The sequence below is a fragment of the Mustela nivalis genome (assembly GCF_964662115.1).
Source record: "Mustela nivalis genome assembly, chromosome: 10".
NCBI classification, from domain to species: domain Eukaryota; kingdom Metazoa; phylum Chordata; class Mammalia; order Carnivora; family Mustelidae; genus Mustela; species Mustela nivalis.
In genome coordinates, this window is record NC_139029.1 from 55,590,118 (window position 1) to 55,606,228 (window position 16,111).

At 33.7% G+C, this 16,111-nt stretch overlaps 1 protein-coding gene across 4 annotated transcripts in view; it reads left to right on the forward strand.

The window, feature by feature from the left end:
* Window positions 1–16,111, forward strand: part of LRRC7 (leucine rich repeat containing 7) — a 708,443-nt gene that overhangs the window by 405,601 nt on the left and 286,731 nt on the right. For all 4 annotated transcript variants that reach the window (XM_082688811.1, XM_082688814.1, XM_082688812.1 and 1 more), the window contains one exon: window positions 11,300–11,417. In XM_082688811.1, the coding sequence (XP_082544937.1) occupies window positions 11,300–11,417 (118 nt within the window). The remainder of the gene's footprint in view (window positions 1–11,299; window positions 11,418–16,111) is intronic.

Consider the following 16,111-nt stretch of genomic DNA (forward strand, 5'->3'; position numbering starts at 1 on the left):
AAGCATACAGTATTATTCCATTCATATAAACAGACAAATCTTAACAATATATATATTTAGGATTGGTAGGCACTGTGGCAAAAATATAAATAAAAGTGAGGGAATGAGCAAAATAAAATTCAAGAAATTGGTTGCTTCAAGATGGGTCAGGTAGGAACCAAAAGACATGACTGGGAGGGGCATAAAGTAGCTTTGTTTAGCTAGATTGAGGGATATGGGTCTTTGTTTTATCATCATAATTTTAAAAGGACATACATATTATATATACAGTTGTACATTCACATTCCACAATAAAAAAAATTTAAAAAGACAAAACAATCATAAGATGCATATAATGACCCACAAAATACAGGCTTCCTTAGCTTAAGGGTTCCTGGTATGGTTGTTTCAGAATCTCTGTCCTTCCTTCATAGACAAATGTGTTGTGAAGAACTCTTTTTTTTATCTTTGTTTCCTTTCTACATTCTGTTACCAATTTTTCTCTCATCTTAAACTGCATGTTTAACTCATTCATTTCGGCCTTCTATTTTTTTCTTAATGTAAGCCCTTGAGGTGACAAATCACTCCCAATTTCTCTAGCTATATCCTGCCATTTTTAATGTGCAATAATTTATTACTGCTTACTGTTATTTTATAATTTCCAGTATGATTTCTCCTCTGACCCATGACTTATCAAATTTAAATTTTTACAAAGCTTTTAAAGTTATCTTTTGGTGAATAATTTATAACTTGCATTATGATCCAAGAATTTGGTCTTTTTGTTACAAATTCTTTGACATTTGTTGAGACTTTCTTTATGTCTAGTATGTGGTTAATTGCAAATTTTTCATATGTACTTTTTAAAAAAATGTACTATGTATGCTTGAGTTCAGTATTCTGTGTCCAGCAGGAAATCTACTTGCCATAAATTCTTCTATAGCTTTTCTTTCTGTCTGTTTTTAATCAATTTATGAGATAAATTTGTTGAAATACCTTGTTATGATGTTACCTCCATGTAGATAAATGAAATTTTTCTTTAAATGTTCTAAAAATAATGATAGTAGGTGCACACAAGTTCAGATTTATATATTCCTGGTGAGCTAGTGTTTTTTAACATATGGCTGTCTTAATGTAGCTTTTTCCTGATACATATGCATTTGTTGTTCAGATTTTTTAGTTCTACCAAGCTTTATTGAGCTATTACTAACATACACAAATTGTGTGATGACTAAATGTATGCATATACGGCAAAATAGTTATCACAATAAAGTAATTAAGTATCAGTAAGGTACCACATCTCCATCCCTTCACATAATTAGGAGTTGTGAGTATGTGAGTGTATGTATGTGTGCATGGTAATAACATTTAAGACCTACCTTCTTTATAACTCTCAAGTATATGATATAGTTTTCATAATTATAGTCACCATGCTGTGCATTAGATCTCCAGATCTTATTTATCTTATAGTTGAGAATTTGTACCCTTTAGCCAACATCTTCCCATTTCTTCCATCCCACAGTCCATGACAACCACCATTCTACTCTCTCTTTCTCTGAGTTCAACTTCTTTAGATGTCACATATAATTGAGATCATCCAATATTTGTCTTTCTGTCTCTGACTTATTTCACCTAGTATAATGCCCTCAAGTGAAACCATATTGTAATAAAAAGCAAGATTTCCTTTTTTTTATGACTAAATAACATTCCATTTTATCTAAATGTTTATATACACCATACACCATTCATTCATCTGTTGATGGACACTTGGGTTGTTTCCTATGCCTTGGCTATTGTGAATAATGCTTCAATGAACATGCACCTCTTTGAAACAGGTGTTTTCATTTCCTTTGTATATATATCCAGAAGTGGGATTGCTGAATCCTATGGTAGTTCTATTTTTAATTTCTTAAGAAATCTACATGCTGTTTTTCATAGTGACTGCACCAGTTTACAATTCCACCAAAAGTGCCAGGGTTCCCTTTTATCCACAGCCTTGCCAACACTTGTTTTTGTCTTTCTGGTAATAACCATTCTGACAGGTGTGGGGTGATGTGTCGCTTGGTTTTGTTTTGCATTTTCTGATGATTAGTGATGTCAAGCATATTTTCATGTACCTGTTAGACCATTTGTATGTCCTCTTTGGAAAAGTGTCTGTTCAAGTCCTTTATCCATTTTTTAATAAGGTTGCTTCTTGTTTTGCTTTGTTTTTTTGCTTTTGTTTTTGTTTTTGTTTACTATTGAAATTGACAAATGGTATGCAAATATTTTCTCATTCCATAGATTAACTTTGTATTTTGCAAATCATTTCTTTTTCTGTGCACAAACTTTTTGGTGTGATGTAGTCTCACTTGTTTATTTTTGTTTTTATTGGTTGTGCTTTTGATGTCATGTCACAAAAGTCTTTGCCAAAAACAATGTCAAGAGCTTTTTAACCTACGTTTAGTTTTTCTTACTAGTCCTACAGTTTTGTATATTACATTTAAGTATTTAATCCACCTTGAATTAAGTTTTATAAATGGTATAAGATAGGGGTCTAATTTCATTCTTCTATATGTGGATATCCAGTTTTCCCATCATTATTTATTGACAAGACTACCTTTTTTGCTTTTTTTTTTTTTCTTGGCTCCATTGTCAAATATCCATTGAATGTATATGAGTGGGTTTGTTTCTAGGTTTTCACTTCTGTTCCATTGATCTGAATGTCTGTTTTATGCGACTATCAAACTGTTTTGACCTACATTGATTTTTAATACTATAATTAGAAATCCTTTCATTATTTTATATAGCTAATGTTTGTTTGGTTTTAAACCACGTGTCCTGTTTAATTTAAAAAAATTTTAATGCTATTACTCCTGTAGCTCAAATGTATCTGCTGGAGTCCTTTGCCTTCTTCCTAAAAGATATTTTTGAGGGGCACCTGGGTGGCTCAGTCAGTTGAGCATCCCACTTTTGGTTTTGGCTGAGGTCATGATCTCAGGGTCTTGAGATTGAGCCCAAGTCAGGCTGTATGCTCAGTGGTGAGTTTGCTTGAGATTTTCTCTCTTTCTCTCTCCCTCTGCCCCCTGCCCCTGCCCACTCTCTCTCTCAAGTAAATAAATAAATCTTAAAATTTATATATCTTTTGGTAGTTGTTTTAATGAGAGTATCTTGGTAGTAAACTTAGTTTGTCTTTATCTAAAAATGCTATCATTTTGCCCTTTTTCTAAAAAATTGCTGCAAATATTACATTATTTACTCTTAGTACTTTATCAATAACATCTAATGAGTCATTGCTTTAATTGTTAAATCTTCTGTCTTTCTCATTCTCAATCTCTAGAAGGTAATCTCTCCTTTGGTAATTTTTAAGATCTATTGACTTTGATACTCTGTAAATTCATATAAGTCTAAATGTAGGCTATCTTTCATTTAATTTATTTAGATTTTTTTGAGCGTCATCAATCAAGATGAGGGTCTCTGAACAAATTTGGAATTCCTCAGGCACCTCATTCTCTTTTTTTTTTTTTTTTTTAATTTATTTTTTATTTTCAGCATAACAGTATTCATTATTTTTCACCACACCCAGTGCTCCATGCAATTCGTGCCCTTTATAATACCCACCACCTAGTACCCCAAACTCCCACCCCCCACCCCTCTTTTTCTCTAATAAGTTTTACTTAAATTTTAAAAGCTCTTCTTATTGTGTTCTTCATGTCATGTAATCAGTCTTTTCTATTTTCTATCCCCTTGTTTTTTAATTAAGTTAATTTCTTCTTAACACTAGTTCACTATAGCCTTCTCTAGCAATGTTTATTCTGATCTGTGACCTCTCTGTGATAATCTTCTCTTTATCATCATGCTTTCAAATCACACTTTTATTTCTTTAAACATATTAAATACATATAAATTGTAGTTTACATTTTATAATTCTAACATCTACATTATTAGAGGCAGGATTATTTGTTTTTCAGCATCATCTCATTCAATTGATTATTTAATTATATATTTAGTGATTTTTAAAAAAAATGATCCCATATTTCTTAGAATTTTGTCTGTGGGAATTCATTGAGGTCTTAATTTAAAGCATTCCTTCAGAGAGGATCTGTATTTACTTTTACCAGGCATTTGGGGCAATAGTAATCCAGGACCACCTGTAACTCTGAACTGGGTTTTAGGGAGCCTTATAGATATTGTGAATTCCAGACTCTTAACTCAGGGGAAGAAGATGGGCTGTGGTTGGTAAGCCATAGGAGGTTAATTTTTATCTTTCTTTCTGTTTTTGTTTTTATTTCTTCCTTTTCTTTTTTTGTACACTTTTCCTTTCCTTCCCTTTCCCCCCTCCCTTCATTCCTTTCTTCCTGGCCTTCCTTCTTTACTTTACTTTCCTTATTTGTTTCTTCTTTATCTTTCCTATATTTTTTTCTTTTCCTCCTCTTTCTCTCTCCCTGTCTTCTCTTTCCTTTTTTTCTTTCTTCCTTCCTTCCTTTCTTTTTACCTTTCTTTCTTCCTTCCTTTCTTTCTTTCTTTCTTTCTCTCCCCTTCCCTCTTTTTTTTTCTTTTCTTTATTTCTCCTCACTTCACACAGAGTCAAAACTGAGAAAGGCATGCATTTTCCAATGACCTTCTTTGAGGGACTGTTTTTTTCTACTTCACTCACAGAGGATGTCACCCTTAGGCAATCCCAAGTCTAACTGTAGTGGTCTATAAGCCAATCTCCCACTCTGTTCAGACACCAAGGAATTTTCCATTCCTCTGTTTGCAAAAGTATTTAAGACTTCAGGCACCTCAGACCAACAGATATCACCAGAGCAAAAGTTAAATGTAGACCTAGTTAACTCTATGTATTATTTTCTTTTCTTGGTATTCTGGGATTTGAGGATTTTTGTACTTTACAGACAAAGCTTAGTTATGCATTCAAGGAGTGTGTGTGTGCACGCGTGTGTGTGTGTGTGTGTGTGTGTGTGTGTAGCTTTGCTGCTCTAAAATGTTTTTCTTTCAATATTTAGTCCACCATACTACTAAAAACCAGAATTTGACAGGATCATTTCATGTTTCTTTTTTAAAGATTTATTTATTTTAAAGAGAGAGAGAGTGTATGGGTGGGAAGGGGGCAGAAGAAGGGGAAGAGAGAAAATCTCAAGCATACTTCCTGCTGAGAGTAGAGCCCCATGCAGGGCTCAATCCCACAACCCTGAGATCATGGCATGAGCTCAAAACAAGAGTCAGATGCTTAATGAACTGAGCCACCCAAGTGCCCCTCATTTGATGTCTTTAATTTCAACGTGGAATATGGACCATAGCATACAATAGGTATTCATTAAATAGGTTTTAAATGCATGTAAATGTAGACTTAGAGTATTCACTCCAAAATCCAAGTCTCCTCGTGCTTTAAAACAAATCATCTGAAACTAGATTAAGTTACACATTTTTTGAGTTGGGAGTATCTTCATATGCTACAGAAAGTTACAAAGTTATCCCCCTTTAGCCTTCATCTGTCTAACTTTGCCTGCTCTTGGGTGATTCATTTTTTAATCCCCCCTTCTAGGTATACCTTCATGAATCCACCCCACCACTATCCTCCACATCATTTGGTGCAGATATCCTAATTTTGTGTTTACATAACACCTGTTATTTATCTTCATGGCATCTTTTTTCACATTGCAATTAATTGAGTGTATAAATATTAAACTGTAAGCAATCTGAACTCAGTGGCTGTGTCTTACTCACTTTTTGTCCCTTGCACTTAGCATAGTATCTCATTTGCAACAAATATCAACTCATGGTTCCATGAATAAATGAATAATATACCTCTTAGAATATACATTTTGGGGTCTAAATATGTTTTTTTTTCCTCACTCAGGCCTTTATCTTCTGTGGCAGCTCCTTAGAAAATATCTAACCATTGCTTTCTGGAGTCGGTAATTTAAATTGCATACTCTTCTAAAACCAATTTCTGTCAGAGTTAAATCATTTCCTTTCACCCAAGAAAGAGAATACCTCAGTACAAAAATATTTTAAGACTCAAAATAGTTTTGATGTTTTTGAAATGTGAAATATCATTAGCAAATGAAAGACAGGATAACCATTACCATTAACAGTCTTACTCTAATTAGCTATTAATTATATTTGCTGTTTTGTACTATATGAAAGAATCACAGCTAGTTCATAATCTTTCTTTATTTCATTTTCATTCAAAGCTTGAATCTTGAAAGAATCATTAAAATGCTTTCTTAATTTCTTTGCCAATTTTTAGACATCATGACTCATATTCAAAGTTCACTGCTTTGTTTAGGAAATTTAAATTCCACTGAGATTGTTTACCTATATGAAACTTCCAGTTCAGTGAAGTACCACTCTCAGCTGGAATCTATCACTGTCCTCATTTTCCCTTGACTTATCTAAGTATACTTCCAAAGATACTTATGCAGCATACACTATGTTCAAGATATGGTGCTAGCCACTTTGGCACGTGCAGAGGTGAAACAAGTTAATGCCAAAATGAATTAGACTTGACTCCCAGCTTCAAAGACCTCATCATCTAGAAAAATAAGATATAGGGGCTCTTGAGTGCCTGACTTCAGCTCAAGTCATGGCCCCAGGGGTCCTGGGACCAAGACCTGCATTGGGCTCTGTGCTCATCAAGGAGCCTGATCCTCCCTCTGCCTCTGCCTGCCGTTCTCCCTGCTTGTGTTCTCTTTCTGTCTTTATCTCTGCCAAATAAATAAATAAAATATTTTTAAAAAAGAAAAATAAGAAATAGATTACTGCATAGGTATGCCTCTGTATTTGTGTATATAAATATTCAGAATAGCCAACAGTTATTAGTTCTCATTATGTGCCAAACTTTTACAAGTAATTCATTTCATTAATTCCAAGGTTACTGATTATAAGACAGGTCATTATTGTACCACTAAGGAAGATACACTCCTTAAAAGTTTGCATTCCTTAAAGGATACACTCCTTAAAAGCCATCTTTGATGGCTTTTTTTTTTTTTGAAGATTTTATTTGTTTATTTAGAGAGAGGGTACAAGGAGGGAAAGAGGAAGAGGAGAGAGAGAATCTCAAGAGAACTCTGTGGTGAGAACAGAGCAGGACTTGGGGCTTGATCTCACAATCCTGAGATCATGACCTGAGATGAAACCAAAAGTTGAACACTTAACCAACTGAGCCACCCAGGAACCCCCCAAATTATAACTTGCTCTTGATTATAAGGGTCATTCCTAATATCAAAGATGTTAATATGTGAAAAAAATGCAGTACTTAAAACTGATGAGATATTTGAATATGAATAAATAACCCATTGAATCATCCCAGTACCCTTCAAGTTAGAGAATGTTATTTTTCCCATTTTTACAAGTGAGGAAATTCACAAGTCCAGAGACGTTAGGTAACTTGCCCAAGATCACACAGCTAATATAATAACTAGATGCATGGGAATTGAACCCACATCAAGCTGATTCCTAATGCCATGCTCTTAGCCTCTATACCACAGGAGTCTTAGATTGTCCATGTAATAGGGTGTTCAGGAGTTTCCATACCTTTTGTTGCTGAATAACTTAATTTAAAATTGGAGAAGAATTGGGGTGCCTGGATGGTTCAGTCAGTTAAGTGTCTGCCTTTGGTTAAGGTCATGATCCCAGTATCCTGGGATCAAGGCCGTATCAGGGTCCCCGCTCAGCGGGGAGTCTATTTGTCTCTCTCCCTATGCCCCTCCCCTCACCTTATGCTCACATTCTTACTCTCCCAAATAAATAAATAAAATCCTTTAAAAAAATAAAATAAAATAAAATTGGAGGAGAATATAGAAATCTCTATTAGTTCTTTTTCCTTAATTTCATTTTTTCCAAGTTTTTATTTAAGTTCCAGCTAGTTAACATACAGTGTAAATTAGTTTCAGATATAGAAATCAGTGATTCATCACTTACATACAACACCCAGTGCTCATCACAAGTGCCTTCTTTAATCCCCATCACCCATTTAACCCATCCTCCCACCTACCTCCCTTCCAGTAACCATAAGTTTGTTCTCTATAATTAAGAGTGTGTTTCTTGGTTTCCCTTTCTCTCTTCCCCCTCCCCCATGCTATGTTCATTTATTTTGTTTCTTAAATTCCACAAATCGTATGGTATTTGTCTCTCTCTGACTGACTTACTTTGCTTAGCATAATAGTCTCCAGCTCCATCCACATCATTTACAAATGGCGAGATTTCAATTCATTCTTTTTGATGGCTGGTATTATTATAGTGTGTGTGTGTGTGTGTGTGTGTGTGTAGACATTGCATCTTCTTTATCCATTCTTCAATCAAAGGACATTTTTATATTTGACTCCTTTTATAATTTGACTATTGTTGATAATGCTACTACAAACATCAGGTTGCATGTATCCCTACAAATTAATATTTTTTTATCATTTGGGTAAATGCTTAGTAATGCAATTGCTAGATCCTAGGGTGGTTATATTTTTAACTTTTTGAGGAACCTCCTACTGTTTTCCAGAGTGGCTGCACAGTTTGCATTACCAGCAATTGTGCAAGAGGTTTCCCCCTTTTGCCACATCCTTGCAAAACCTGTGTTTCTTGTGCTGTTAGCCATTCTGACTGGTGTGAGGCTATATCACATTGTAGTTTTGATTTATATTTCCCTGATGATGAGTGATGTTGGTCATCTTTTCATGTGTCTGTTAGTCATGTGAATGTTTTCTTTGGGAAAAGTATTTATCTATGCCTTCTGCCTATTTTTTTTTTCCTGCCCATTTTTTAACTGGATCATTTAGTTTTGGGTTGCTGAGTTTACTAAGTTTTTTAATTATATTTTATATACAAACCCTTTATCACATAATGTCATTTGCAAATATCTTCCCCATTCTGAAGGTTGCCTTTTAGTTTTGTTGATTGCTTCCTTTGCTGTGCAGAAGCTTTTTATTTTGATAAAGTCTCAAGAGTATATTATTGCTTTTGTTTCCCTTGCCTCAGGAGACATATATAATAAGAAGTTGTTATGGCCAATGTAAAAGAGGTTATTGCCTCTGTTCTCCTTTAGGATTTTAATGGTTCCCTGTCTTACATTTAGATCTTTAATCCATTTTGAATTTATTTACTTTTGTGTATAGTGTAAGAAAGTTATCCTGCTTCATTTTTTCCCATGCTGCTGTCCAGTTTTCCCTACACCATTAGTTGAAGAAACCTTTTCCATTAAAGAAAACCCAAAGGACACCACCAAAAAATTGGTAGAACTGATACACAAATTCAGAAAATTCACAGGATACAAAATCAATATACAAAAGTCAGTTGTGTTTCTATACATCAATCATGAAGAAGCAGAAAGAGAAATCAAGGAATTGATCCCATTCACAATTACAACAAAAACCATAAGTTATCTACGAATAAGCCTAACCCAAAAGGTAAAAGATCTCTACTCTGAAGACTGTAAAACACTGATGAAAGAAATTGAAAATGAAAGCAATCTACACATTTAAAGCAATCCCTGTCAAAATACCAAGAGTGTTTTTCACAGAACTAGAACAAACAATCCTAACATTTGTATAGAGGCAAAAAAGACCCTAAAAAGCCAAAGTAATCTTGAAAAAGAAGAGAAAAAGTGGAAGCATCACAATTCTGGTCTTCCAGTTATATTACAAAGTTGTAGTCTTCAAGACAGTATAGTACTGGCACAAAAGCAGACACATAAATCAATGGAACAGACTAGAACACCCCAAAGGGAACCCACAACTATAGGGTCAATTAATCTTTGACAAAACCAGGAACTATAATTAATTCTTGAATAAAATTGAGAATTTAGCTGAGATGGTTAAACTTGAATTTTAAAAAAACGGTTTTGAAAATTATTTGTCTGAATTCTGTAAAAATTGCTATAGTAATCAGATCAAAGAGTTGTTAGTGTGTCTTACCAACATCAGTCATGAGTCAACTGAATTTTTAAAATCTATAAATCTATAACTAACCACATTGCATGTGGATCTAATGGTTCTCAGAGAATTATAGAGACTGAGAAAACTTTTAAATTAATGTCTACAATAAATATAGACATCTATTTTTCTATTTTTTAAAGGGAAACTTAGTAGTTAGTGAAAACAATCCATCAAAGTCCTCTTTTCTAGGTTTTATTTTTTAAAAAAAGGTAGCAACACTTCTGTATAACATGTTGAAATTCTAGCATTACGTGAAGTTTTGGAAGTCACCTTTGTAAGGAGCCAAAATGGCTTACCAAAAGCAAGAAGTTGTATATTTTATCTTAATAAACAATAAGCACAATCTACTTTTTAGAAAACTAATGAGTTAAGAAATAACAACTGTGTACTACGTTGTTTTTGCCTATAAATAGTGAATTACATGAAAGAACAAGTGGTTGTTAAATGTACTGTGAGCCAATTGCACAGTCATAGATCCAGACACTTTATCTATGGGAAATCAGCAAAATAGAATTAGAAATGTCAAATAGAAAAGATCCCATTAAGATAATTTTTCCAGAAGTGAATAAGAAATTCTGTCCCAACTGTTTATGTCTTGGGCATTTAAAATAAGATTGACATAGCTAAAAAGTCTAACATTTTTCCCCAAAAAGTATTCCCCCAAAATACTGGAAACACATATATCAAAATAATTAAATCACTGGACTGCAGATTTTTACTCCCATCCCAGATCCGCCTCGTCAATACTTCTTTGGACCAAGTCCAAGAATTCGCATTTTAAATAAGCACCTCCACTTAGCAATGATTAAAACCCTGCTGGATTTGAGAACCATTGGTTCAACACTTGACTCGTTCCCTATTTTAACACTTTGGACTGATGGCAGAAGTGAACCAATTGCTAGTGATTTTTTTTAACAATATCAAAAGTTAAGTGTTTCATTTGCTAGGGAGTCTTGAAGCAGTGAAGAGGGACACAAAAGAAATATAAGCCCACATATTCAGCTGTATTGCAGTTCTTGAATGTTATATAAATAATTGTTGAACTTGATTAAATGGAAGTGATACGTGAAGAACTGGGGTTATTGTGGTAGCTGTGGGAATAGAAAGGAAGTGACAACTCCAGAAAGTATTTGAAAGAAAAAAAATCAGTAGGATTGGGCAAATTTTACATTAATAGTAAACAGAAGGGGAAAGTAGAATACTTTGTGTTTTGAATTTGAATGGCAGAGAATAGTGAGGCATGAACATGCAGATGGTATGTGAAGCATTCTGAAAAGAATTGAGAATACGGAAATGGGAGGTGGCCATTTTATTACCACATTTATAAAGATGGTGAATTGGATTTTGTTACTGAGTTTATGTATGAATGGATTTAACTAAATTGAGATCTAATTAATCATTATTTTCTTTTACAGCAATTGTTCAACTGTCAAGCTCTAAGAAAACTAAGTATTCCTGATAATGATCTTTCAAATCTGCCAACCACTATTGCTAGTTTAGTTAATCTTAAAGAACTCGACATCAGTAAAAATGGTAAGATTCTCATCTTATCTCTAAATACCTTGAATTTTTAATTAAAAATATGCTTCGTTTTCTCTTAGTAAATGATATAATACTTTTTATGCAATTTTATTGTAACTCAGAGTTAATTTTGTTGAAAAGTTAAATCTTAAACTATAAACCAAAGTGAAAATCTCTCTCCCTTCCACTTAAAGTCCCTGACTCATTCAGGCCTTTTTTCCTCTCTGTATTCAGATATTTGATTTAGTCTTTTGTTAGAACATTTTATTACCTTTACACTATTTATTTTCCTCATAATCAGAGTAAAAATTTTTTCCATGTGTTCAATGAGACCTACCTTTTCATGCTACTTGGAACTGAACTCCCAATTCCCCTTACTCTGCTCTATTTTCCCCATAGCACTGACCATCTTCTCAGTATTGCAGAATTTACTTATTTATTATGGTTATTGCCTGTCTTCTCCTGCCTCAGGATGTAAATTCTGTTATTGAATAGGAGGAATTTTCTGTTTTAGTCATGGATACATCTATCTCAAATGTCTTGAGCAGTGGCTAGAAAATAATAAGTGTTCAGTAATGTTTGTTATATTTCTGACCCAAACTTACATGTGTGGTGATGTTGTTAAATGCTGATGCTGATGTTGATATTCTTGTGGATGACATTTTCTTTTTAATGTTTGTGGGAGTCTCCTGTGTCCTCAGATATTCATAAATCTTGATTTCCTTCCAAATGAATGTGTCTCTTCATTTTATTAGAATAAGGGTTAATCAAAAAGGATTATGTCTAGGCACAATTAGGATATAAAACATGACCCCTTCTTAAAAAAGTTGGTTAAACTCTGTGTGTGTGTGTGTGTGTGTGTGTGTGTGTGTGTGTACATGTGTGTGTTACTTTTCAGGTAGTAAGTTTGGTGCCAAAGGAATAGGCATGAAAACAGACCTCTGCCCTCATGAAACTTACATTCTAGTAGATACATTAGATATTAAACAAGGAATTATGGATGATTAAATAAACAATTAGAGTGGATGCCATGTATACTAGTGAAATAAATCCATTTGGTGTGGCTAGGGAAAATTTACCCTTAAGAAATGATACCTAAGCCTAGACAGGACAAACGGAAGTTGTTTTTCAATGGGCATAAAATTTCATTTATGCTGGATAAGTAAATTATAGAGATCCATTTTACAACATCGTGTCTATAGTTAACAATACAATATTGTGCAAATCTAAATTTGTTAAGAGGGCAAATTTTCATGTTCAGTGTTCTTATCACAAAAAAACACAAATAGTAAGGGGACAGAAGGAAATCCTAGGAGGTTTGAGACATGTCTATTATCTTATTTGTGATGATGGTATCTTTGGTATTTGCATATGTCCAAAGTCATCAAGTTGTATACATTAAATACATGTAGTTCTTTATGTATCAATTATACTTCAATATTATTTTATTATTAGGGAATAGTTCAATAAAGGCTATGGCTTGAGGAATTTAATGAGGCACAGTAGCATCCAAATAAAGGAGAACATTTCATTTGAAGAAAACAATAAAGTACAAACAGGGACACACACATCTTTCTACACCAGTCTAACTTACCACATAGAGGGTTTTCTGAAAGACAATTCTAAGAGGAACATGTGTTGACTTAGAGATAATGGCAGCTAGATTTAGACCCATTGAAAGATGTCATTGTCTACCTTTATTTTAAGAATAGATTTATAGACCACATATTTGTGTGGACAGATATTTCTGACTTATGCTGCTTACCTATTTAAATACATTCACATATCAAATTCTATTTTCAAATTACAATTCTGAGCGATATCACGTTGCCAAAAATAACACATCCATTGGTCTTCAGACAGGTTTAGCTGAGTATTCTGAGTAAATAAACATCTGTTTCTTTTAAGAGGATTAGAAAAAAAAAATCATCCCCAAATAATAAACACAAACTCCTAAGAAACATGTTACTTTATAATAGTCTCCTAGTGGGCCTCTTACACCAAGAAATTTATTGCCAGAAAATGAATTGCAAGTTACACTTCTTTGATTCAGAAAGAAGTCCATGAGCATCCTTAGAAGTCCTTGTGAATATTATTTAGGGAGTTTTTGCTGTGCTTATGATCTCTATATTCTGGAAATATCTATGCAAAAAGATGTGCTAGACATGGTGAAGCAATCTGCAAAGTTAGTATAGTACAAAAGGTTTGATGAACATTATGATATATCAGCCATTGATAGAAGTTACACAAACAGCAAAAGATTTTGACACATCAGTCATTTCACAAAATTATACCTAAGAAAGCTGTCCCTGAATTCTGTCGCAGAGACCTAGACAGTCACTTAAAGAACATAATACATCCTTTAGGAATCTGTCAAGGGAAGAAACAGTAGATTGGAAAAAATAAGTGCAGTGTTAGAATCACAGTTGACAAGGTTGGAATAGTCCTGGTGGACAAGTCAAGTTATGTGAGAATATAATCCATATTGGCATTTAGGTACTGACAGTAGAATGTTTAATTTTGTGGCAGTGACTCACTCAAGTACTAGTCAGTCGAGGCAAAAATTTGCTTGAAATGTGCTTGAATTTGATAAGTGACCTTTTATGATGAAACTAATTCACTTGGAGGCTGGGGTTAAGTCTGATCTTGATTGTCCATGTGGCCCCAAATCTTTACTTTTCATATCCATTTCTGCCACCCGACATCTTGATTCACCATTTTCCCCCCATAATTCAAAAATACTCTTTTATATTAAAATTTTTATTTAAGTGAACTATTATGTACAGAAAAGTTATCTACACAGTTTGTGTGAATGACATTCTTCTACCTCTCTAACCACAACTCTAACCAACTCATGTCCCCTTCCATTTCATTCTCAGCTATACCAAATTCTTGTTCCCAAATGCATCAGCCTAATTACTTGTGACACAGGAAAAATACTGTTTTCTCTTCCCCAAATATTCCTTCCTCCCCATTGCTGTCCTCCTCAGCTAGAGTCTTCGGCACCTTTAAAAGACATTTAAGATGTCATTTATTCTGAGAAATATTTCCTGACCCTTTTTACACAGAGAGAACTAGTTGTAATCTATGAGCACGCTATTTACCTTTACCTAGGTCTTATTTTGTGTCTTTCAAGGCTTTATGATTTCTTTCAAGAGAGACGCACACATTTTGTTAGAGTTATTTCTAAGTAGTTTATTAGTTTTATATTGTGTTCATTTTTAAGTACTTTTTAAAATTTTAGTTGATGTTATATGGAAACATTACTAACTTTAAAAAAAAAAATGTTTATTTTTGTGTGTGTGAGAGAGAGAGAGCACAGCACGTGGCAGAACAGAGGCGGAGGAAGAAGCAGACTCCCCATGGAGAAGGGAGCCGATGCTGGGCTTGATCCCAGGACCCTGAGATCATGACCTGAGCCAAATGCAGGTGCTTAGCCGACTGAGTCACCTAGCACCCAGAAACGTTACTAACTTTAATATCTTGACCTTACATTCAATCATGGTGCTAAATACATGACCACTAGATTCTTTTGAATTTTTATGTATAAAATTATATTTTCTGCATATGACAGTTTTTTCTAACCCATCTTTATACCTTCATATCTTTTGTGTTACTTTTTCAAAAATTATACTTCCCTAGGAAATTACCTATTCCATCATTTAGATATTCAATTGTATTGTCATGCATTGCCCATAGGCTTCTCTCACATTTTATAAATCTCTACCATATGTGTGCCTATTTCTCCCTTTCTGTTTCTAGTATTGTTTGCTCATGCCATTTTTTTTTTTTTTACCATCCATCCAATCAGAAGTTTTTCTATTTTACTAATCTTTCAAATAAACCTTTTTGCCTCTGTATGGGTTGGTTTATTTTCCATTGTTATTTTTACTTTTCCACTTCCTACTGCAGCAATTTTTATTATGCTACTTCTACTTTCTTAGAATTTACTCAGTTGATTTTTGTATTCTAATACATTAGGGGCTTTTTCAGTCATCACATGATGTTTATTGATCTATATTGTAGACTACATGGTCTGATGATACTGATCTCTTTACTTATTGGCTTTCACATTGTGGCCAAGTATATTGTCAATTTTTAAAATACTACCTTTTGTTTATAATAAAAACTAAAACTACATATTCTCTGGTTATTGAGTATACACTAAGGATCTACTAATACTGCAGTATAGAATTACATAAGATACATGTGTACATATTCAAAAAGGGAAAGGGACAGAAAGAAGAGAGAGACAAGTAAAGAAACATTCATGCTGCATGTAGATCACCCTTCCTCTCTTAAGTCTTTCCGTTACCAAGTTAACATTGCAGCAATCCATGGATAAATGTGTCACCTTCCATGCCAATGGATCTTTTATCATTTATTCCTCAGATCTTAATTCAAAGTAAAATAAAAATCCCATATATCAGAAATCCATGCATTTTATGATATTGTGATCTCTGAATAATAGCCTATGCCTGTTTGTAAAGCTGATACATAATCATAATAAATTGTTTTATATGATAAAGCAAGACAATGAATGATAAGGTTTAATTAGGCAGTGGTTCAATTTTAAGTCTGATTGTTCATTTGTCATTGCTTCAGAGAGACTGATACTGTAATTTAAGAACTTTAATGAAAATGAATTAACATGAAAGCCCTTCTTAATTCTGTAGCAATTAAGTGATTTTTCTCTCATCATCTAA